A 24881-nucleotide genomic window follows, 5' to 3' on the forward strand; every position below is an offset into this window, starting at 1 on the left:
TTCATGTCTCCCCCTCTCTCTCTCTCTCTTTTCCCTCTTTCCTCTTCCTCTCTCCTTGTTGCTCCCTCTTTCCATACCCTCCTTCAGGAGAGTGCGGCATGGCCAACAAGCCGGAACCCAGACCGCTGGCCCCGGGGTCTGTCCCCCCGCTTGTTAAATAAAGGTGCTGACTTGCTGATTGATAGACCCTCACCAGTCCCTGCTCCTCACGCTTTTCTTGGTTCACCGCCTTAAATAAGAATCCTTTGCTGGGCAGCCTGGCTTCAGCCTTCGTTAAACCTGCTACTTGATGGATGGTACCAATTTTCCGCCAAACCCAGCTGAGCCACCTAAGCACCTTTCTCCCCCCCCCCCACTCTCTCTTCCTCAGGTAAATCCCAGATGCCGATGCGGACAGGAGTATTCTAAAATGGTATCAATCACACCAAAGGCCACAGAGCCGCAGCGCAATGTTTCAATTACGGCTCCTGCGTCCCAGCCTGCTCCACCACATCCTGACATCCCCAACCTGCCCTCCAGCTCTGTGTCTCCTCGGAAACAGGAGTCCCGCCTCTTTATTTATTTATTTATTTTAATTCATTTTTGGGGTTATTTATAAGCGAGTCTATCATCCGCCCCCAAGGGCAATACCAACCCCGGCGCTGACAGATGCTGCCATAGCCCAAATAAGCAGCTCGTGCCTGGTGGTGTTGCACGCAGACAGAAAGGCATCGTCTGGCGGCCCATGGAAGCCCAAGCTTCGTCCGTCTGGCGCTGTGGGAGACAAGCGGATGAATAAGCTAAGCAGGTGCAGGCCCATGGGCCCTGGTGCGTCAGCTTCATTTGTTACCCAGTGAGGACAGGCACGCTCTTCTCAGACACGGCTCGGCTCCGGCAGATGGGAGGTCACTCCAGAGAAAGCACAAGACCTGGGGCCAGAAAGGTATGCCGCTTCGATGTAAATAATTGTTTGATTGCCTGCAAATTGAGTTACGCGCTCACCCAAGGAGGACTGAAAATGCTACAATGTGTAAAACCTTACAAAAGTTTTTGCTTCGAGCAAAAACTTCTAGCAATGCTTCACTCCCACCCTCTTCAGAAAAAAAAAAGAAAAAGAAAAAAAGACTATTTATCCGAAAGAAGATTTATGTAGCCAAACTTGATCTGGAATAAACTTTGAAGCAGTAATCAATTTGGCTTTTATTTATGTAGTCAGATTCAGCAAAAATATCTATCCGTCTCTTGCCACGGGAGAGTTCATAATCAATGCCAAATTCAGTCAGGCCGATGACATTTTCAAAATGCTGGCTGCGGAATTTACTCTTAATTTTTCTGCTTCCTCTGCTTTTTCAGACACGGGAGGCAAGAGGCACTGTGCCGAAGTGTCCCGGAGTTTCACTTTGCTTGGATACATAAAACATGCCAGAGTGAAGGTCGAACAGCACTCAAAGCTGTTTGGAGGTCCCTTCCTTGGTAGAAATGCTCTCTTCTTCCCTCACTCTCTAACAGTGGTAGTGCGCCAGGCGGGGGTAGACAGCTGGGTCTTCATATTTGAGTGGTTTGCAGCACCAGTTTTGACCATTACCGACCTCGTTAATTAGCTACCTCTTTAATATCTCCCTGTGGCCATGGCCATCGATTAAAAATTCAAAGGGAAATGAGATCGGATCAATGAGTCTCTCGTTATAGCGTCAGCTCTTGTGAGCAGGCTAGCGAGCTTAGCTTTAGCCCTTCGCGAAACATTCTCCGGCCACAGTGCTGAGCGAGGGCACGGTGGGCCCGAGGTGCTAAACGTGGCGTCGTCTTCTTAAGGAGCTCTTCATCGGAATCGGAAGAGCCACTTTTATGGCAGCTCGGAGTTGGTCTCGGACAGGACTGCTTTCGTGAAATTGATTTAAAAAGGCCATGGATGCTGTGAGGAATCGTCCCCATACAAAGATAATCGTTTAATGAACAGTTTCATCAAATGGGCTTTTAAAGTAGTCATACTTAATATTCATCAAGTTTGAGAAATTAAGACTAAAGCGAGCTTTGTTTCCATTATTCCTCACACTGGCGTGTCATATGAGCTAAGTGGTATTGATGACTTACTACTGGGTGCTTGCAGATCTCTGTCGATTGATCAACTGCAGTGTCTCGGGCTAGGGATAGCTCATGCTATCAATTGATTACTGACACTACGCACTTCATACTAACCATACTGAATTATGTTTTGAGATACTGTTCCATGCATGAAAAATGAAATAACAAGAGCATAGCCGTATGGTGGAAGTATCTTCAGTTGCCCCACCTTGGCCTGCGCCTAATTGCAGGTGTACTGATTAATCACATAAGAGCCCGTGCAGGTTGCAACTATGGGGCCAAAACATTCCCCCGAGAAGTATCCAGTAAAATCATATTTTACTAACAGATAATTCAGGTATTTCTATCAGATTGATATACTTTCCATGAAATCTGAAGTATATGTACCATCTCCAGAACTAAAACAGTATGGTGCAAAAAGATCAAGGGTTTATTTATTTATTTATTTATTTTTTATTGTTATATTGCGGTTTGGAAGAAACAGTGCTATTCAATAAAGAGGAGAGAATAAAAACAGATCTCTGACTCCTCTCATCTCACACTACCTCTTGTCTGGGTTTGTACCATGTTGTTCACAAACTCAGCTGCAATCAGCTTTAGGTTTCTGACACTGTAGTTTTTTTTGTTTGTTGTTGTTTTGTTTTTGTTTTTGTTTTGTTTTAATTTGGTGTTTAGTTCAGCACCACCACCATAACAACACACCTGCTCTCTGCACACCCCATGACTATGTTCTCAGTCAGAAGTGGTACTGTGGTGACTAATGCACTGTTTCACACAGCAAAGCCTGAGTGTATTCAACATGTCTGCAGTTAACACTGATGTCAGAATTCTGTTAATTATTATGTTTACTGTTACTGTTTATTATGTAATGTTTATAAGTCTGAATGTATATTACCATTATTATCATTATTATTATTATTATTATTATAATGCTTTATTGTTGACAATAGGTTTGAAGCCAGTGGAGCAGTTGGACAAGCCAACAGGGAACACTCAATCTGGTTCCATTTCTTCTCACACACTGCACTTATGACAAGTGGACTTCTGGAGCTCACTGCCCAGTGGCTCCTCGCAGGAAAAGCTAGCATGTTCCCGGGAGAGCAGAGACAGCCAGATACACACACCTGGGATGGGAGGGCGGCTGGAATGGCTTGATTCGCCCTGGCACACGTACAGAACAACTGGCACTGCTCTTCTGCAGATGGGCACACAGGTGGACATCCAGCAGCACAGGAGGGAGAGCAGGGCATCTCTGCCAGGCGTGTGTCCTCCTTGTTTCTCAGGGTATGCATTCTCTTTTTTTCCTCTGGAACACATCTGGGCTGAGAGCCATGTAGCCAGCACTGACAATGTGAAGCTGCGCTGCCCCCTAAAGGAACTTGGTGTGACTGCCGTGTAATACCAGATGATTGCTATTTCAGATGGTCAGTTCAAAGGAAACTTCCAAGATGCGAGTGGGCTGGTTGTCCACATCGCATCTTTGGATGCAAATCTGTTTAGCACAGATGAAAGAAAAGAGATGTGAGAATGTCACATGCTTTGTGCGCATCTATACAACAGGTCATGGCTCCTAATATCAGCTATACAGGGGCCAAATGTGAAATGTGAACAGCAGCATTTTAAGTGACCATGTGTCATAACAGACTTTCTGATGACCTAAACAATAAATGGTTTCAGCAACAGCATTTGATCACAAACACCACAGACTACAAAACCACAGCATATATCTGTATCTTTAAAAAAAAAAAAAAAAAGTCTCCCCTAATTCAACTGCAATCTGTAGGCTTTCAATTCAAACATAATTAGAAAGCTGTCTGTTACTCAAGTCTTTCAATAATAAACAATATCATCGCAAACCAGCAAAGCTACAAATACCATTGATTTCTTGGGGACAGAATACAGACAGCTAATCGATGAATATATGTGTCTTCTGTGTGGGCTGTAGGTGCGGATCAATGGTAGGAGGAGGCGTCATTGACAGGCAAAGTAAACCTGCTCACAGGCACATTTAGTGACCTGCTTACCATGAAACATTTAAACCAAGCAACTTCGGCTCTGCTTGCTTCCTGATGCACCTGATAGGTGGATAACTATGCGTTGAGTCTTACAACGACTTACATCTCGGCACTGAACTCCCATCTACCTGACGTTACTAAAAGAACAATCGGAATGTCACCCATTAGATTGGGAGGCGTGTTTTGTAATTGCTGGACATTTTGCTCACAGGGCCAAGCTTGGTCTTTGCCCTGGTCCCCTCTAGGGGCATTGGTCTTTGCTGCTGCCCCTCCTCTGACCCAAACTGAACTAAATGATTTATTGATCCAGAGCAACCTCAATATAACCTGTAAATTACTTCAGCACTATGGCATTATCCAGCAATGATGAGCAGGGCCTCCAAAAAACCTTGAAGATACAGCTCTCAGGAGACTTAATTCAATGCTGGACCCAAAGGCTGATTCTAACTTTGATCAAGCTTAACCTGCTTTGCAATAATTACCATTCCTGTCAGGGGCCAAGCAAGATGGAAGGTTCAATGAATCCACGAACCCTTGAGTGACCACAGGCTGAAAGCCTTTTCTGAAGTTAGTGGAGAATTGCAGCCTAACCACTGGCCGTGCAAAACGATGCACAGCGAATAGTCGAGTGTAGCCAGTCCTGCAAGAGCAACTTTTTATTCTTTCTTCACGTCTGATATCTCTTTTTAGTCTTACTTCACTTCTAATATCCCTTTGCAAAATACAGTGCTTGCGAACACACAATTTTGAAACAATTTGCAAATCAAGTGTTGCATAATTGTAATTTAACATTTACAATATATTTTTTAGATATGTCTGCAGAAGATTTTCCAGTGTATTATTACCATAAAATGCATAATGCTTATGCTGCAGTCTAATAACTTGTAATTCACAACTGCCTCTATTTTTAGGCCAGAGAAATTATTTACTATGACTGTACTAAACTCCTGCAGTGTTGGGTCTTATGTGTGTGGTAGCAGGTGTAATTTGCTGCGGATGACATGTTTGGTCTATAAATAATTGTTACTAATTGTTGCAATTTATTGTAATTGTTCCAATTGTCATGGAGCATGGTTGTGTCTAATTTGTATATGTAAAGGAAAACAAGTTCTCAGTGACTTTGATTTCATCTAAACTGCATATTTAACTGACAGAATCACTACATGCAATCACTCATTAACTTTGTCCTTTAATGTCCACCGAGCAGAATCACAGAAGAGATCCTAAACACAAGAAATGCCTGGGAAACCAAATGGCAGCAAATAAAAGTACTTCCATCCTTCTAGAAACAGAAGTTCAAATATTATTCAAAGCAAAACAGCAACATAATTGGTGTGAACACATTTCGATCACACTGGAAGACACTGAGATGTCAGGATGCAAACATTACTTCGGTGAAGTTGAACTACAACAATAAAGGATCAGATTTAAATGACTAGCATTTCATTCTTGGATTTCATTCAGAGGTCAAACTGTTAACAGTATAAAAATAAGCTCATCACTGTACATCAGTTCAAGGAAATGACATTTTGTGAGACAATGACCATGGGATCAGCAGCATAGGTAAAGGGTTAGGGAGGGCAACTTTCTTATACCCTGATAATACAGGAGACAGATAGCATGAGAGACCAGAAAAGATACACACTGCCATCCAGTGGTGTTAGTGTTAGTGCAGGTGTCACAGTATATCATGCCTCTGAAACCTAAACTAAAACCATTGCACGAATGCATAACATGCTGAAAGTTATGTTTTTCTGAACCATGTGCTTCACTGTTATTAGATTACAGTGTATAGAGGAAAACGTCTTGCAGTGAAATCAATACCATTATGACAAAGTACCATCATCTCAAATATATTAAAATGTCTTTTAATGTCTTAAATACCATTCAGCTGCTAGTTCCTGTAGTTTTACATGTCCTGGAAACATGCAATACAAAAGAAGGATAAATGTTTTGGGCAGGAAGAATTCCAACAACACCTAAGGGCTGTGCGGCATCATTTCAAATCAGTGATTACATCTCAAAGAATGCAGTCAAATCCGGGTTAATTTATATACTGCCTTATCAAGGCAGCATGCCCTTCCATATGAATCCTATACAACAGCACAGTTTAAACCATTTCAAGGCTCATGCTTCACAGTTAAATGCCATGCTGACAAAATATCAAAAGTGTAATTAAAGAAAAAAAACAAGAATAAAACAAAAGAGAAAGAAAGCATAACTTCTACTGAATTGTGGTGTCTTTCTTCATATGAATCTGTTGAGGACATCTAACACACCAGAAACAAAAGCAAAGTTTCCAGTTCAACAAGTTTGTAGGAGGTTGTGTCTGGTTTAGTTCCAGTAACTTTCCTGTACATCAGCATTCTGCAATCTAACCATGTCAGTGTCAGGTCTCCAACCAGATAAGCATGGTACGCAGTCTGTAGGCGCTTTTCTAGGCTGGAGCGTCACGGATTTGCTTGGCAATGCATTTCAAGCATGGATTACGTTTGTGCACAATGAATCTGGGGGAACAGTGGTGATCGTGTACATTTGTATGGCCTATGCAAGTTATAAATATTAAAGAACAACCACACGCAACACAATGCTGATTGTGTGTGTGTGTGAGAGAGAGAGAGAGAGAGAGAGAGAGGAAAATGAAAATATTTCCTAAACTTGAGAATTAGTTGAACTACACTTGAAATGTGCCACAACAAATGTGACTGGTTTGGATTTAGATATGGCACTTTAACAGTAGCGCCAGACTTAAAGGTTCTGTGTGAGAAATGGACAACAAAGTGGCAATCCTAACACCCAACACTTGATTTACCTAAACTTTGGGGATGAGTATGCTGAGCCCTTAACTTAAAAATAAAATTAAAAATACTAATAAAATACCAGTAAAAATGTCACTTTCAAATAATTTGAGGCTCCAATTTCATTATTTATGCTGCAATCACATGGAAACAGTGAGCTACAATCCCACTTATAGTGGCTCATGGTAGAGAAAAAATTAGTGTGTTTTTTTTCCCCCGTGAAATCCACGTAAATGTACCGAGAAACAAATGTTGATATTCTATTATACAACAAAGCAAATCCCACAATGTTTTTTTTACAGTTGTATGGGACATGCTAAAAATAAGATGTGAGGTTACAGCTTAGCAAATCGCTGGAGGTGAGGTGACGTGACTGCTGGTGTGCTGGAAGTGCATACTGAAACATCAGCAAGGAGAACGGAGGACACAGATCAGTGTTGCCCAGCAAGGGTGCAACCTTAGTACTTAATGCTGGATCATCATTGCAAAACAACATTGCATCATTACAAACAAACAAACAAACAAAACCAACACATTCAAAAAACACATGTTTACATTCAACAATACAGAAAATAGTCACGTACAACATAATATAATATTACATAAACATGGCAGTGACTGAATAGGGTTACAGATTTGCTACATGCTAATGTTACATATTTGGCATCTGTTGACACCACCATGGCATAAGAAAAAGAAACAGCTGAATGAATAATGGACATTTCAAGTAGCAAAATTCCCAGCACTCAGGAAAGATTAACCCACCCTTATGGCTCATTGTCAGTGCGACTGGACACAGGCAAGGCAGCTTATACAAATTTCCTGACGAACACCAGTGAAGTCATTCAGGAAAATACATCTATTCTGTATGAATATTATTTCTTAAAGCAATGGTACTAGAGACAACCTATACTGAATACAATTTTGTTGCTTAGGATGCGTTGTAAGCAAACACGGAATACTGCTTTAATATGAAACAGAAAACAAACACATAACTGAGCCTAATTTTGTCCTTTTGTCTATTGACAACACAGTATTGTAATGCTTATTTAATTGAAATAGCCTGATATGCATACGTTTTTGGAAGATACATTAATGCATGAGTAACATATGCCCTAGATACGTACAAATGCTTATGACAATGTCATTTGCAGAGAGGACACATTATTTAGTTTTAAAACAAGTCAACTGAAATGTTTTAATTTGAGCTATTAATATTCACATTCAAGCTGAAATGTATTAAACACTTATTTAAAATGTTACTATTTAAAATGCCATCTATAGAAAAAAAAAAAGTAACATGACCCAATTGACCCAAACCATCCAATTTCACATCCTACGTGTACCATGAAATGTGCATGCTAGCTAGCCTTGTTTTAGGTCTGGAAGCTTACAAATAGGTCATCTGGTATGTACATTTAAAAATGTAAGGCACATGGTTAGGTATGCGCTCAAGTTATTTGCAAATCTAACTGCTGTAACTGCTCACATATATGGCAAGAATAAACACAGAGGGATTATTACTTGCATTATTAAAGTTTTTGGCTAAATGATGACACACTAATCAGCCACAACATTAAAACCACTGACAAGTGAATAACATTAATTATCTTATTACACTAGCACCTGTCAAGGTGTCAGATATATTACACAGCAAGTGAACAATCAGCTTTTGAAGTTGATGTACTGGAAACATGAAAAATTGGCATCATAAGGATCTAAGAGACTTTAATAATGGCCAAATTGTGATGGCTAGATGACTGAATCAGAGAATCTACAAAATGGCATATCTTGTGTGGTGTTCCCGGTATTCAGTGGTCAGTATTTATCAAAAATGGTTCAAGGAATTGGTGAACCGACGACAGGGTCTTGGGATTCAAAGGTTCGCTTATGCACAGATGTTGAGAAGGGTAGCCCATCTAGTCTGACTGCTGAAACGTTAATGCTGGTTATATTAGAAAGGTATCAGAACACACAGTGCATTACAACTTACTATGTATGGGGCTGTGTAGCCACAGACCAGTTAGAGTGCCTATATTGACCCTGTTCACCACCGATAGCGCTTGCAATGGGCAAGTGAGCATCAGAACTGCACCATGGAGCAATGGAAGGTCTTAGCATTCACGTGGATATTACTTTGACACGTATCACCTACCTAAACATTGTTGCAGAACAAGTATACCCTTTCAAGGCAACAGTATTCCCTAATGACAGTGGCCTTTTTCAGCTAGCTAATGCAACACCTACAAAAATGGTTCAGGAATGGTTTGAAGAACATGATAAAGACTTCAAGGTGTTGACTTGGCTTACAAAGTCCCCAGATCGGGACGTACTGTAAAAAAAAACAAAAACTATTCTGAACCACTGTGCAACTTACAGGACTTAAATATGGGGTACACAATATTAGGCGCATGGTGTTAATGTCATGGCTGATCAGTGTATACGTTTAGTGTAAGGTGTGCTTCTATGCTACAGAAGCATTGTGTCTTGTTTTCATACAGATATTGTTAGAACACTCAGCCTCGCAGAGGTGTTGATGCAAAGCATATAATGCGTATTCCCTGGAAAAAAAAAAAAAAAAAGTCATTGGTCCTGCAATGGCATCACTGCACCCAAAGAAAATATGCAATCTCATCAAGATCAACAGCATAATCAGTGAGATGCATTGGCTCTTTATTATCATAGCGCTCCCCCTTGTAGCTTCTCCAGTGGCCAGCTGGCAGATAAATATCTCTCTCCTGCTTACCTGGCTCCAACACTGGTGCCACCATCAGATCATCTCCTATCAGGAACTGTGAATCCACTCTATAGGCTGTCTCATCACTGGTGGCTATCCACCATAAAGGGCGGATGATAGGGTCTCCAGTGTTCAAGACTTCACCTGCCAACTCCAGAACTCTGGGTGCCACCAGCGTCTCGTGGAGGGCGGTGAAGCGCTGGGCGATGGAGACCACCTCGGCATCGTATTCCCAAGGTGGGATGGAAAACTGCATGGACGGCATGAAGGCGGAGAGCTCCAGCCAGCGGATGTAGAGCTCACGGTCCGGGAGCTTCCCATTGCCATACGTGCGGTTGGGATATGCGTTGCCCCCAATCATGTCAGGCAAGATGAACTGGTAGCCCAGGATGCTGATGGTGAGGACGGTGGGGATGATAGACTTGAGGCCGAGCTCATAGCCCCACACTGAGTCACGGTCTATAAGGCGAAAGAAGCAGGAGATATTCTGTGAGCCGTAGCCCGAGCGCAGTTCCGCTCGCTCATTGAAGGGCATAGCCATTTCCGTGTAGCGGCGGGTGAAGGTGCTGGGGTCTGGCAGGTGGACACGTGTCCGGAACTTCCAGGGCAAGTAGCTGGTCTCACCAGCATCCAACTTGAAGGAAGAAACACCATATTTGGAACGGAAGGCTCTCAGGTTAGAGGTGAACCAGTTCCGAGCCTCTGGATTGGTAAAGTCTAGGATGCCTCCAATGCCATTCCACCAGCGTACCAGTGCGGGGAGCTGGCCGGTAGGCTCCATCACAAACAGGCCCTTCTCAACACAGAAGCCAAAGTTATCAGAGTCATAATTAACAAATGGGTGTGTCCATAAAGACACCAGAAAGCCATCTGCCTTTAACTTTTGAAACATGCTAGAAGCGTTGGGAAATTTTTCTGGATCAAACACAAATTCCCCATATCCACTGGTGTAGCGGTCATCCAGCTCTATGTGACTGCAGTTGAAACCATGTTTGCGGATGTTTTGTGCATAAGTTAAAAGTTTCTCCTGGTTGATGTCTTTTTTGTGCAAAGCCCAGGTGGACCATATAGGATGGCGAAACATGGCTTCCAAAGGCACCTTGTTGGGTTTGGGAAAGTACCTGCGAACCATGACCTTGTGGATGGAAGTCACATCTGGCCCCACACATACGCGATAGCTAAGCTCAGCGTAAGGTGGCATCCCTGGCAGAGGCTTGTATGGACTGTCCTGATATCGCGCCTGGAAGTACAAGGTCTTCTCTGTATTGTTCCAGCCCAGGTGGAAGGGCACGGAGTCATTGATCTTGATGGCAGTTGCATTGGATGAGAGCCAGTAGCGCTCAAGGATGCCACCAAAGTCGTTGCGGTTGGAATAGACATCACTGGTGACAAAGGGCTTGGGTGCCTGCTGGCCCGAGATGGCAACAGGCCAATGCTGCACCGCAGTCTCAGCTCCGCCGTACCAATGTGAGCCGTTGTAGGACATGGCATGCTCCACGGGTCGGTCTGACTCCAGCTCCTCCCAGCGGACACGGTAGCACATCACTGTCTCTTTGGGCTTCACAGTCATGATGAAGAATTTCACCCTTCTGCCATCAGAGCGTGAGCAGTGAAGAATTACACCCTGCTTGGAACAGGAGTCCAAATCGAGCGTTCCAGACCTGAAATTCATCATTCACATCATCAGTTCCTTTCTTATATCCCCCCCTTTATTGTTTGCTTTTTGTTTATTCCAGATTTGTTGTATTTGTGCACTAACAATAAAGATATTCTATGCTATTGAGATATTTAGTGTTTCCAATCTCAAACATTTTCTATGCTACATAAAATGTTCTAGAATTTATAAAATGTGTTCATTTAAAAAACAATTCTTGAATAAATATGATTCTAAGTACAAGGCTTGCATTACAGGAAAGAGCATGCAATTTGTATGCATTTTGTACCATCATTACTAACCTAAAAGCCATCTTGAACACAATTCCCCCAGCTTGGTTTCGGATGAGGAAGCCATCCTTATTGAGATCCAGTAACTCGGTCTTCAACAGATCAGCCTTACGAAGAGAGGCAATATAGTAGCACCATGCTGTCACAGCAGCAATAACCAAGACTAAACCCAGAATCCCAGCGCCTACAAGTGGACGACTCTCCTTGTTTATCTTCTTAATAGGCACCCCATCTGTGATGGTGCCTCCTGCTCCCCCAGGTACTACTTGGTACATGCTGTTTTGGTCTCTTTCATTCACCAGTAAAGGGTCTGTTGAGCAAGAACTCTGATAAGTTAATGAGTAATGAGAGCACCTTCAACAGTAAGTAACAGAGGACTTTCCAGATTTCATTTAGTCCCTAGAGTGGTTAGTGGGCAGAGATATGTATGGTCTTCCACAGTCTTGTCTTTGTTTAAAAGAGCCTCTTTGCTTGTTGCACTGTTTTACAAAACTCATGAAAGAACACCCTGTGTCAAAGTTTAAATTGCTGTGTTCTGACTACTGCCCTGCATAAAGAGTTAGTTAATTCTCAACCGCACAGACACATGTCAAGTGGACCAACACTGCTTCACTAGGCCAAGGGGTTAGACAACTAAACTTGAATTTTTGTGAAATATCAAAAATGTGGTACATTGTTTCACTGTACAAGGAAATGTTCAATTCTCAGAAGAGGTCAGATTAGAAATTCAAGATTGTTCAAGATGAGACAGCTTGAACTGGAGAAATAATGTAAAGAACACATTTATAGATGTGTTTTCTTAAAGCAAATGAGTGATTGCTTTAACCTGGAAAAACATGGGTAATCAAAGCACAGCACAGGCTTTTAAAAAGCTAGGGTTAGTCTCCTAAACCCAGAGTCTGTTTCATTCTAGAAAAAAAACAAAACAAAGCAAAACAAATTCTTATAGGATAATATACAATAACTGTCCCATAGTGTTTAGGATGCTTTTATATAGTACAACAAAAATGTATACCACAAATAATAGAAAAATGTATATCAAACTCATTTATGTCTAAAAAAAACTAATTTACGTTTAAAAGTTTCTATGGAGTATGTGTACTACAATTTTGAATCTCTCTCTCTCTCTCTCTCATATATATATATATAATTAATACACACACACACACACACACACACACACGCGCACACACACACACACACACACACACGCGCGCACGCCAAAGGGCCTGGGGGCAAATACACATTATGCAGCTTTGGCCAAGTTCTTTCTATACGTCATATAATGCGTGAAGTCGAAACCACCAGTGCGCCTGTGGGTACGCAGCAAATACAACTCGACGAACTGCTCTTTCTACAAGACTATTGCTTTATACAAAAGGACAGGCCACTTAATAAAACGAATGGGGTTAATTACTAATGCAAAACACGAGTTTAAAAAACGCAGAGGAACTCTTTTTAACACCGTGTTTTAACAAGCAGCAAGCAACTGATCATTGTTGGATCGATAAAAAGCAATAAAAGCCCCCACGACTTCAGATGGAGTTTATTAGCCAGAGCTGAACACAGAAGTTGCAACGAGTTGTGATTCACGGCCTCTCGGATGTAACATTGCCTGGCTGTATCTGATGTATAGGGATCTGCTACGTTATATTTAAGTGCATGTTATAAAAAGTATTGTTTTAAAAAAAATGTATGCGGAGAGATTTTTTCCAATCTTTACCAGACCCGTCGAAGTGTTTTTAAACGTGTTATAAAGAGGCTCGGGGAAACATACCTGCATAGACTGAACTACTAAAATGGACCCGGAATACGGTTGAAGATTAACGCAATATTAATGCGCCAAAGAGGCGACCACGTTCCTGGAGATCTTACTGCAGTTGGGCTGCAGCCTAGTTCAGCACATTTACGGCACTCACGAAGATCACTTAGGTGTACCCTTCTGGATCTGGTAAAACGGCTTAAGAGTCTCGAACCATTTAGTCATTATCCCTTGGTATTTGAGTGTAGGTTACAGATTTGTATACACGAGTTAAAAATACATAGGTAAAGTACAGTAAATGCACTTGTAATAAAGTTAAATTTCTCTAAAATTTCAAGCTTGACTTGTGAGCTCGTTATTTACAAGTAGTCGGCAGAGACCGTTACTCCAAGGAAAGACAGAAAATAATGCAGTGCAGCGGTGGATGGGTGGTGTGTTTAAGTTCTCCGAACAAGTCGCTTGTAGTGAAATTGTTAAAAAAAATATTGTCCACACGACATGTAAATCCAAGGCTCACCTACCGTCTCTAGCGCTTCTAACTTCGTGAGTTGAGTTGAGCAGCGTCTACCGCGGCTCGAAAACAAGACAGGAGCTTGCGAGGATGGCATGAGGGTCATTCGAGCTTCAGGAAGCGCTCGACTTTGTGCGATGCTGGGAAATGTAGTTTCAAGTGGGAGCAACGTCTCGTTTTTCATATCAGATTGGATGATTGTTAGAAACACTTCCAAGCTTTGTATAAGTAATTAAAAAAAAAGGATAAAATCGGATGATGGTTGTTAAACAAAACACTCATGGTCCTTCATCGTTTTTTGTTTTTTTTTATTATTTCAACTCGACTGTAATAATAGGCTACTTTATGCAATTTACAAGTTAATCTCTTGCTTATAGTTGGTTATGGAAAACATGATAAACGAGATTATATTATTAGGGAAATAAAAATACCTAGACCAACAAAAGCCCAAAACTGAATGGGATTAGCAGAGGCACTGTGATGTGAACTCAGGGTGGATGATGTAGTAGTCATCACATGGAAACAGCTGTAGCCAACACTGCAGAACAAGAAACCACTTGTCTAATGTCTCTGAGGACTTAGGCACAGTCCTCCCGTACCCCCAGGTGGTCAGCATAGTTCTTCTATTCCAGTTCCTAATATATCCCAGCCAAGGTATTAGGAATACTGAATACCCAAAACAGGTATGCTGGGTACTGGAATAGAGGAAACATGTCATCTGTCTGGTGGGAGATACAGTGCATTAGAACTCTAACATGTTCATGTTCAAACAAAACACCACGTTTACAAACAACAAATCATATGTCCTAAAAACAGAAGAACACCGCAAAGTAAGTATGCTGTTATGCTGGTGACATAGTAATCAAACAGAAATGTCAGCATGATTGGGAGACTGCACCTTGACTTGGGGGTTGATAGTGAGCACTGCCTGGTAATCTGGTTTTTAAAAGGCCTTAAAGTAGAAGTGATGTCCTTGTGTTTGCCGAGTGGAGATCCAAGAGGGTCTTTAGAACTATGTGATGATTTAATTATAGGGAAGATGAAAAAGGGGTTATATTAATAAATTGTTTCAGATATTAGCTCTGTCTTTTGGTGAAAGGTTCATTAAAATGTATATAATAACTGCTCATAATGCCAGAACCTGGCTGCTATTTATTTACATGATAATCATCTTAAAAGTTGTTAATCATCTTAAAATCTGTTACAAAAATAAACACAAAACCTTTTCATTTAAATATCATTAGTCAAAATAACAACAACACAGAATTAGAAAGAAGCATACTACAACAATCATTCAAAATGTGTACATCAGCTGGAGGCACAGTCAGGCAATATGCAGTAGTTCACCTTTGCATGGTCTTGGCTAAGCCCCGAGACTGCTGGAATTTGATGTTATCGGTCAGCTGCAGTTCAGGAAACCAGACAACAGGGGGCACTGTGCCCACCGCAACTGAAGACACTACTCTAATGTTTGAGTGACAAGAACTGCGATGGTTTCAGCACAGGCTGTGTTTGTGAAACACTGCCATTTAGAGAAGGATGGAGGAGAGACTCACAGTTATAATTGGGCCTATAAAATTTATAAGTTGTGCACAACTGGAATAAAGAAAAATTGGGGCACAGAGTTTTGGGAATTTGACTTCTTCATGTATCAGTACTCTCATAAGTACTATCTGTACTGACATAAGTACTGACTTGACTGTATAAATGTAAAATATCCACTTATCACATACTGAACAATTTTGTGGTGTAAAAGCAGGACTGAAATTCATTTCATATTCACACATCCATTCGAGGTGTAATCGTCTGAAGCATCGGCTTGTATCCATGACCTGTCTGCAGTTTCCTTGGCAACAGAAAGTCCTGGATGACAAAGGGGAAAAGGAAACAAGAAGAAACCTTCTCTTATCCAAGTTAACAGCCCCAAACACTGACCCAGGCGGGCTTCAGTTCTTTTGCCTTCACAGTGAAAGGTTTAAGTATGAAGGAAGACCCTGATCCCAAACCAGTGGGTAATTGGAGCCTGTCAAGGTAAGCAGGATGCAGCCTGGTGTGAAGCACCATGTGGTGTTTGTACTAAACCTCCAAAAGCTGGTGAATAATCAATGAGCATTCAATCCAAGTGACTTTCTTGAATGAATGAAAGAATATTTTTGTTAACAGTTAGAGTAGAGCTGGTATAATATTAATCATGGTCTACATATACCCTTTGCATTCAGGTGAGTAAATGTCACACAAAAAACCCTAAGTAGACTAGTCACTGTGAAAACAGAGGTTCTTTCACTTCTCCATGTGCCAAGGAAGTAAATGGACATAATACTTAACAGAAGTGGCTTCAGACCCAGTTTTGTCACTACTAAAGGACTGGGGGTAATGTATGAGGAGAAAGTACAAACCGCAAAGATAAAGATGTAACATCCTCTACTAATGTTCTTTCTCATATTGAATTACAAAATTACATGCAGTTGTTCTGTCATATGAGAGAGGCACTAAAATAAACATAAACCAAAATGTACATAAGATGCTACCTGAACACTGAACATTCTGTAATCAGAGAAGTTGCAGTGTAGTTTTAATCCATGTTAAACCGATTGGGGGCGGAGGGTACCATTCATATGTTAACATGATCTTCTATTGTATCTTTATAAAATATTTTACACACCAGGCACTCCACAATCTAATACCTAGGTAAACAAACATAATTCAAAGCCATAAAGATCTGCAGTTAATAATATTTAGGCTGTGGTCCTTACCGGCCGTGGGTGGGAGTTGTTCCTGCAGCGGGTGGAGGATGGTCTGGGCTCGCTGGGTTTGGTATTGGCTAAGTAGCTGAATTCCTGTTTGTAAGTGCTGAGCTGCAGCTGATGACCCATCTCCCACGGCCCTGGTACTGAGAAAGAGGCTCTGCCCTACTGCACCGTGCAGACACCGTACCCGAGCGACCTCATTACAACCTTCCCCCCCATTCCCACTGGCATACGTTGCCCATCTCCACCACGTGCTTCCGATCTCATTGTGATTAGTGTAGTCTGTCCCCTCCTTGCCATTCTTTCCCTCTCTCTTTCTCTCTCTCTGCCCCAATCTGTCTCTTCATCTCTCCTCTGACAATAGCCGCTCAGCTCAGATACGCTTTCTCATTTATCCATCATTCGCCCCTTTAACACCAGTGTCCCGTTTGTCACCGGCTTGTCTCAGTTGTCCCTTGCACGCTGACGTGATTTATAGCGGGACAGAAAGATAAGACAGCGTCTCATAGCTCTTAAGTGTTACACACCTCCTGTTCCTCTAATCACATCAGAGATCAAATTACCCAGCGAAACACATCATAAGTAATCATTCAGGTGGGGATTCGGGCACTGCACCATGTTCCGGATTACACGCTTCAGTAAGCAGGGAATAGAGGATCTAGGAGTTTGGCACTTGTATGGCCACTTATCCTTCAGCAGGTTCTAGGCTCCCTTGGCTCGAGCCCCTGGAGGCCAGAGAGCCATGGGTCCTCTGTGCCACTGCTCATCAATAATTCAAGGCTTGAGCGTGAGAGGTAGGTTCACTTCCAGCCCTCCTGGGTCCTGCGCAGTCTGCCTGGATAAGCTTCTCTCTGCAATGTTAAACAGATCAGCGGTACTGCAAGATCATCTGCAAATTTGTCCAAAGTGTTTTATCTATTTTTTGAGTAGTGTTTTTTTTCAATTAGATGGTGCATTTAGCATGTGCTCCCAGCAGAGCACTATTTAGTCCCTTTTCATGAAAACTGACAGCTATTTTACCTCTGTAAACCAATCCACGATGTAACACCTACTTTGAATTAATGGCTTTAAATGCATGACTGTTTGTTCCCACACACATTATTTAAGTAAATTTCTCTTTTACACTACAAAACCGGCTCTGGGTTGTGTGGCCGAGTCCACACCGTAAAAATGTTAACTAGGGTATCATGTTTCCCTTTACTTAACCTCTTCCTAAACACTATAGAAATCAACACTATAATCCACTATAGTAGAATACTATAACCGATCTACTATGCATATATTATGTAAATCGGTCATATTATTTTACAAAGATGTTAATTCACAAAGCTGTCAGTTCACAAAGACTCACAAAGACACTTGTGGGTTGGTACAGAAGTAAGACACAGAATTAGCTACTACCAATATCCTTAATTATAATTAATTATAATTTAATTATAATTTAATTATGCAATTACAAGTACATAAAAAGGGAAGAAAAAAGTTAGAAAGAAACAAAGCGAGGTTTTGCACGACCAAACTTTATGAACCGGTTCAAACTATGCCCTGTATCTCCAGAGGCTTTTTCCCCACACCAGGCTTGGTCCCTGTTTAACGGGCCTCACTGCTGTTTGCTCTGCACTGTGGCCTTGAGTCTTCCACAGAGCCTGCCAAAGTTCTACAGAGAAAAGAAAAGCCTACTAAGCAAACAGTAAAGCCTACTACATTTCACACACCAAGGTAATTCTAGGTACTTAAACACGAATAAATGCACACAGAGCATAAAAGTATAAATAGGCTAAATACATAATAGATAAGAAAGAGAAAAAAGGATTGCCACCCCAAAACTATGATCTTCTGACAAGGAGTGTGATCCAACTGAAAGAACCAAGGAACGAACCTGGATTGCATAGTACACTACTCCTAAGTAACCTGTAATCCACCTACCCAGGAAGAGATCAAAGGCAGCAGGCTTCAGCCTAATGAAAATCATTACATTAGGTTTCATTTGATCGGAGAATGTAATTTCAGGATTCCTAGAAAAAGACTAAACTCCATTAATTTTGTTAGTTTCTCTTTGTGTGTGTATGTACGCATGTGCGTGTGTGAATACCTGTAGTCCTGATAGAAGGTGTGTCTGCAGACCTGCTGAAGGTAGAGTTTGAACTCCTGCTCCGGGGTGCTGATGAGAAAGCTTGTCCAGCAGCTGTGTAGCTCATGGGACAGATGTCAACATGGCCATCAGTACACACAAGCAGCTGTCTTGGACATCCTATCAAACACAGACACATACAGTAAGACAGAGCAACACATCACACTGCTCTGCTGTGCAATTACAGAAACCAGTATATAGGACCCATGTCAAACTACACCTCAAGACTGGGATGTCCTTAGGAGAGCCATAGACCACAAAAGAAACAGAGAAATGTTAGACACCAGTTAAAGGTGTCGCAGGGTGTGTGGCATAGATATGTATCTTCATAAATCTTTTCAGAAATTGTACATTACTGAGACGATATTACCATAATGATCTTGACTCACCTTGTCTGATAGATTGTACATATAGCATTCCAAAGACTGCCACAATGACTGTGTTCCACTTGAGTTTTCTGGTGTCCACTTGTGACCTACTTGCTCATGAAGCAGCCCAACAACATCAGAGATTGAACAGGTGAAATACATTAAATGCCTTGAACCTACCACTCTGTCTCAGATGGGCTGAACTCATGGTTGCCACTCACATGGTATCGAGGATGGAGCTATTGCACTCTGATCGGGGGTTCTCCAGGTGAGACAGAGTGAATCCTGGGATGTGTTCCATGCCATAGTGCTCGTGCTCCCATGCAGGTTGATCTTTTTGTGCACGGTGCCACAACCTCACCCAGGGAAACCTGGAGGACAACACCTACAGTGATGAAGTGCATGTATACTGAGGTCCATGAAGTGACCTGAGCAGCTAACTCGGGAGATGCAGAAGAAGACTGCAATTGTATGTGGATCATCTTGTGTAATATTCATTCCAACTGCTGGATGAAGCCACACTGAGGGGTTCCTGGATTGGGGGGAGCACACGTTGAGGAAAAGTTCATGCGCAGAGCCACGAGAGTCCATACACCAAACAAACGCAAAATTGTTATGCAAGAGACTGGATTCTGCATGAGGACACATACCAGCAGTAACACAAACACATGCAGAACCGCTGGTGGTTTTGTTTAGCTGGGTAGTTTTTGGCTTCACAGGGAAGGATGTTGTTTAGAAAGAGATAGGTTGTAAAGACTTGTTAAGATTTTCTTATCATGAGCTACTAAGCCAAATGTGCTATCTCCAACTGTGCTTTAAACAGCTACAAACAGAACACATCACCAAAACCCTACAGCAATCAGGACAACAGAAAACCATTCCAACAGAAACTTCAATTGGGAAATGGAGGATGCAATTTCTTTTTGTGTACATATGTGATTATCTTTCAGAGTGAAGATGACTGAAAGACATCCAGAGCTAAGTCCAGACAGTGGGGCAGTTCAACAAACTGCTAGGCCTTGTATTTGAGTCTAAGACAGGGGTGGGTGCATGTCTAGAAAAGCAAGCCATGATGCCTGTTTTATTTAGGTCAATACAAAAATAACCTATGAACCCCCATGGTGGTAGATTCTGTTGTTTTGGTGAATAACTGGGTCACAGTAGATTTCTAACCTGCATGGTGCATTGGCATTTGGTGCCAAGGAAATGATATTTTCCACCACCAGAAAAGGAGAAAAGGAGGTAATACCTACAGACAATACAACCATAAACCTAGTTTAGAAATAAATAAATTAACAAAATATCATGGGATGATTTTCATGTGTAAAAATCAGTAGCATCAGGACTTGATCAACCATCTTATTGATTTCAAAATATATAAGTTTTGACCCCATAGAAGCCCTATTGCCACATTTGTTTGCATGCATACAATGGGTCATCCTTTTCCACAGCTTGTAGTAGTGCTTTGAAAACAAATCATTGCACGCAACTGTCCCTGCCGTTGTGTTGCCTTCTCGTCCTCCTTAATCCTGACCTTGTAATGAACTGGGTAACTCACAGAGTCTTGCTGCGAGGGTTGCTGTAGAGTGGAAGAAAGAGGCGTGTCAGCTCCAGCAGAATACCACTCCTGTTCGAGCCACCGCTGGTCATGTTTAGCCTGTGCTGTGTTGAACTTTTTTTTTTTAACCAGCTGATTGAGCTGCAGTTTAGAAAAGGCCAATGAATTAACTCACCAGTATAAAAGATTAATTGGATGATGCAATTTGATAAGCTGGGAAGCACTGAAGGATACAGACAATAAGCTAAACCCATCAAGAGCACAGGATAAAAGTCCACACCACCAAGCCTCTTGCAAGGTCACTGATACATGTGAGTATTTAACATGATAGCACTCTGATAGTGAAAACAGAAATTGTGCAAGAAACTGGAAGCAACCGGGTTTGGTTGGTGAGTCTGTAGAGTAGATAAGTTGTAAATTTACCAACTTTCACAATTCAGAATGAAAGAAAAAAAGATCTGACAGTTTCCATATAAGCAGAGCACGGTCAATACCATTGGCGATTTTATGGTGCAATGAATTATCTTAATTTCATCATAAACCTGGAGATTTCGTATTGCAGATAATGTTAGTGGTTCAAAACATTCATCTAAGTACATGAAGCTCAAGTAAAAATATTTAGCTGTTAAATGGATGATGTGCCATGTTTTCAAGATTATTACAGCATCATTACAGCTACATTAATCAGTGAGGAGAGGAATGCTGAACAGAAAATGAATCTCAGCAAGTGATATAAACATATGTACTCTTTCTTCTGTGTGTGTGTGTGTGTGTGTGTGTGTGTGTGTGTATAGTTGTAAAGGTCAGCTTGCACACAGGAGTAAATTTAGCTCTTGGCCAAAATCATCACATGATTTCCATAATAGTTTGTGATCAAGGGCAACTAAAAACTTTGAGAGCACATTTAGAGCACATTGAGAGCACAAATACATACATATATATAAAAAAAACCCAGATTCGTCTAGAACTAGGTAAACCATGTATAACTGTGTATGTGTGTGTTTTATCAATGAGTAGGACCTGCTGGAGCTACAACAAATGAGTCTCAGTGGGCAGCGATTACAATTGTGGGTGGGTCATCTCCAGCTCCAGAAAGAGCACCCTTTGAACAAAGCAATCAATCAATGTGACTGGCAGGCTCACTTACAGGTCACACATTGATATTTGGAATGAAGGCAGGCTGTCAAACTCACCTCTAATATAATGATGGAATTGTCTGTAATGGCCTTGATGGGGAGCTGCTGCTCACCAGTGTGTGGAAGGTAGTGACTGTGACCATACTGCTGAGAACTGCACCATGAAAAAAACAAAACAAGCGAGCTTTGCACTAGTGTCCCCAGAGCATGCAGGACAGACCTAAATGCCCTACACAGGAATATATCTGTAAAATGACATACACCAAGATACATTGAATGGACACTTTATGAGAGACACCCATCTTGTAACGCAACAGCATTCCATCGTGGCATAGATTATAAATTGCTCTTTAGGAATCTTGGCCCATGCAAATAGGATCACTTCTCGCAGCTGCTGCACATAAGATGGAGCTACTGACATGCTCTGAGCAGCCTGTTCTACCTCATCCCTGAAATGCTCTATAGGATTAGGATCTGGGGGCTAGGACAGCCAGGGAAGCAAGGAAAACTCACTGTCATCTTCCTGGAACCAAACCATGGCTAAACGACCCTTGTAGCATGGTGCATTGTCCTGCTCAATGTGTCCTTCTGCCACAGGGTAAATGGCTGCCATGAAGGGAATGAACTTGGTTGGCCACAATGCTTAGGTAAACCCTGCTGTCCAAACACCCATCCACAGATATCAGAGGACCCAGGGACACCATTACTCCACCTCCACAAGCCTAAACTGTTCACACCTAATAGAAAAGGCTCATCAATGGCTGGTTGCGCCAAATTCTGAACCTTATCAGCATGGTGCAACAAAAAATTTGGATTCATCTGACCAGGTGCTAAGGGATCCACTTTTTGCACTCATTTGCCCCACTGGAGTCTGCCTTTCTGTTTTTGTTATACAGCGATGGCATTCAAGCTGGTTGTCTACTGTTATCACCCATCCGTGCTAAGGAGCAATGAGTTGTGCATCAGCCACGTTAGTTGTGTTGCAGTTTGATTGACTGCGCACCATCTGTTCATCAGAACAACTCTCGGGATCCCCTTCTGACCACTTTGAGTGACCCTTTTGCTGGATGTTTTTCCTTGATCACACCATTGCAAGAGAAACCTCACAAGGTTGGCAGTTTTTGAAATGCTGGCACCAGCTATTAAGACACTGACAACCATGCCTTGTTCAAAGTCACTCAGATTACTCAATTTTCCTATTCCAGTGTGGATTCCCATTGAAGCTGATCGATGGACAACTTGATTTTATGCTCACCTGAATTTATGCTGCACTGCAGGGTCACGCAGGGTCATGCAAGGAAGCTTCAATGGTGAAAAGGCAGGTGTCTCTAATAAAGGGGCCATTCAGTGTATGTCTGCCCTCTCTCACCTCTGACCAGTACAGAGGCAGAGTTGGTGACTGCAGCCAGCTTCACCACTACATACATACAGAGAAGCTACTCATCCTCGGGGACCATATACACGGGCGTGATGGTCTCCTTATGCAGGGACTCAGACTCACTCTTCAGGAAACTCTGGAGATGAAAGGTCACATGAATTTTATATCAAAAGCTCAGGCAGAGATATATCCCTTATTATTTAAGCAAACTATTTTTTAGTGAATTTTTATGATGCTGCGTCTGTACCCGAGGGGCTATTTGCTTCCTCCTTATTAGTAAACAAAACACACCTTAATCTTAAATCAGACCGGGACTGAAGTGTAAAACAGTGAGTCTAATGGATAAAAAATGCTTGAGGAAAATATGAAATCAGTGAAGCGGTAACTGCCACCACCTGCACGACAACTTCAGGCATAATGGAGATGTTTCTGGGGACCAAGATGAGCACAGTGTTGACGTTCTCCCACTTGGCCTGTAGGTAGCGCTCTACTGTAAAGTCAAGCAGCTTTATGAACACATAGGGACCATCCAATGAATGGGTCTCAGCAACAGCGTTGGCACCACGGCAACCAGGAGATATGACATCGCAACCTTTTTGCAATGCTGTCATTATTGTCAATGAGTGATAGCTGAACACTGGAACCAGGACTGCAAATCAGCTCTGCATTTCCCACCTAAATGTGACCGTTCCACACTCTTTCACATGCTGTCAGTAAATCCCGAAATGTGAATACAAAATATCACTGTTTTATCTTGACATTTATGTCAAATTATCATTATCATTTATCTGACAATGTAGGACATGTAGCTGGAGTATTAATGAAAAAATCTAGTTCTCTCGGCATTGCCAAAACTGCCTAAAACTGCTTTTCTGGCTCATTTTCCTGAATCCTGAGATCTAGTTGCATAAGCAACTTCTTGGAAATCAATCACTTAAACTGGAGTTTGCCATAAAACTAAAACTTTAAACATTTTATAGCAATGTTTACCTGCATTAGAAGCCTAATGGGATGTGTGTCTAGCTGGCTATTGTAGTGAATTCATAAATGAAGCCTCAGCCATTAAAACAATACTCAAGACTGAATTAATTCAATGTTTTGAGGAAATTAATAAGATGGAATAAAAAGACCTAGAAATAAGCGCTATGACATTCATGCTACGCTGTGGCCGCGTATGCTGTGGAGGCCGTGAAGTTTCTCCTGTTGCGGGCGGTAATGCTGCATGCGGTAGGCTGTGAACTCATGCGAGGATGCAGCATCTGGGCCCCAAGCAGCAGCAGGGAAGCCACACTGGAGCCTCGCTGGCACTATCACACCCAACCTCCCCTCCCTTACGCTGCGAAGCTGCAGGCGTCTAATTGTATCCACTAAATTACAGTGAAAGCACGGCATACTATATATGTCATACAGGCGAGTGTAAAACACTATATTTTTTTGGACAAGTTTTGCCCTTTACGGCAACATGTCAACAGCTGATAAATCTCTATGGATTTCTGAATGTCAAGGAATAGCTGTTGAATCTAAATGGCCATGATAAAGAATTACATCCAGACTCACCACCAGCAACAACTATGCTGCAAAATTGCTGTCATATAAAAGAACTGCACCTAAAATTGCATTATTGCTCCATTTAAAACCCTAAAAAGACCTTTCTGTTAAATCTGAAATCTCACCTTAAGTAATATCTGAATGTTATCTTCAGCAAGGACCCGATGTAGCATATAGCATGTGCTGT

The 24881-nt window shown here is 41.9% G+C and overlaps 2 protein-coding genes and 1 long non-coding RNA gene across 4 annotated transcripts; 1 reads left to right on the forward strand and 2 right to left on the reverse strand.

Moving 5' to 3' along the window:
• Window positions 1-681: 681 nt before the first annotated feature.
• Window positions 682-4181, forward strand: LOC145659070 (uncharacterized). The gene is made up of 3 exons (XR_014125059.1): window positions 682-922; window positions 1333-1452; window positions 3012-4181. It is a non-coding gene; the product is annotated as an uncharacterized LOC145659070 (long non-coding RNA).
• A 1064-nt stretch (window positions 4182-5245) lies between these two features.
• myorg (myogenesis regulating glycosidase) lies at window positions 5246-13928 on the reverse strand. Of its 2 annotated transcripts, XM_027003719.3 has the most exons (4): window positions 13839-13928; window positions 11568-11865; window positions 9621-11272; window positions 5246-9435 (listed from the first exon to the last, which is right to left on the reverse strand). In XM_027003719.3, exons 2-4 carry the CDS (start codon window positions 11828-11830, stop codon window positions 9368-9370), a joined length of 1983 nt encoding a protein of 660 aa, XP_026859520.2. In that variant the 5' UTR covers window positions 11831-11865; window positions 13839-13928; the 3' UTR covers window positions 5246-9367. The 2 variants fall into 2 exon arrangements, with proteins under 2 accessions (XP_026859520.2, XP_026859519.2); XM_027003718.3 differs by having other exon boundaries at window positions 5246-11272.
• Window positions 13929-14134: 206 nt separating this feature from the next.
• Window positions 14135-24808, reverse strand: LOC113573445 (BOS complex subunit ncln). The gene is given in 19 exon segments (XM_081718982.1): window positions 14135-14840; window positions 15176-15691; window positions 16582-18232; window positions 18455-18590; window positions 18668-18748; window positions 18750-18826; window positions 19096-19132; window positions 19134-19181; window positions 19296-19460; window positions 19570-19623; window positions 19625-19714; window positions 20243-20323; window positions 20565-20653; window positions 21657-21734; window positions 21826-21869; window positions 21872-21922; window positions 23138-23282; window positions 23542-23799; window positions 24308-24808. Coding segments are annotated over 17 exon segments (1722 nt in total). The 5' UTR covers window positions 24539-24808; the 3' UTR covers window positions 14135-14840; window positions 15176-15691; window positions 16582-18175.
• Window positions 24809-24881: the final 73 nt, after the last annotated feature.

Source organism: Electrophorus electricus, chromosome 8 (assembly GCF_041902795.1).
Source record: "Electrophorus electricus isolate QZ-2024a chromosome 8, ASM4190279v1, whole genome shotgun sequence".
Classification (NCBI taxonomy): domain Eukaryota; kingdom Metazoa; phylum Chordata; class Actinopteri; order Gymnotiformes; family Gymnotidae; genus Electrophorus; species Electrophorus electricus.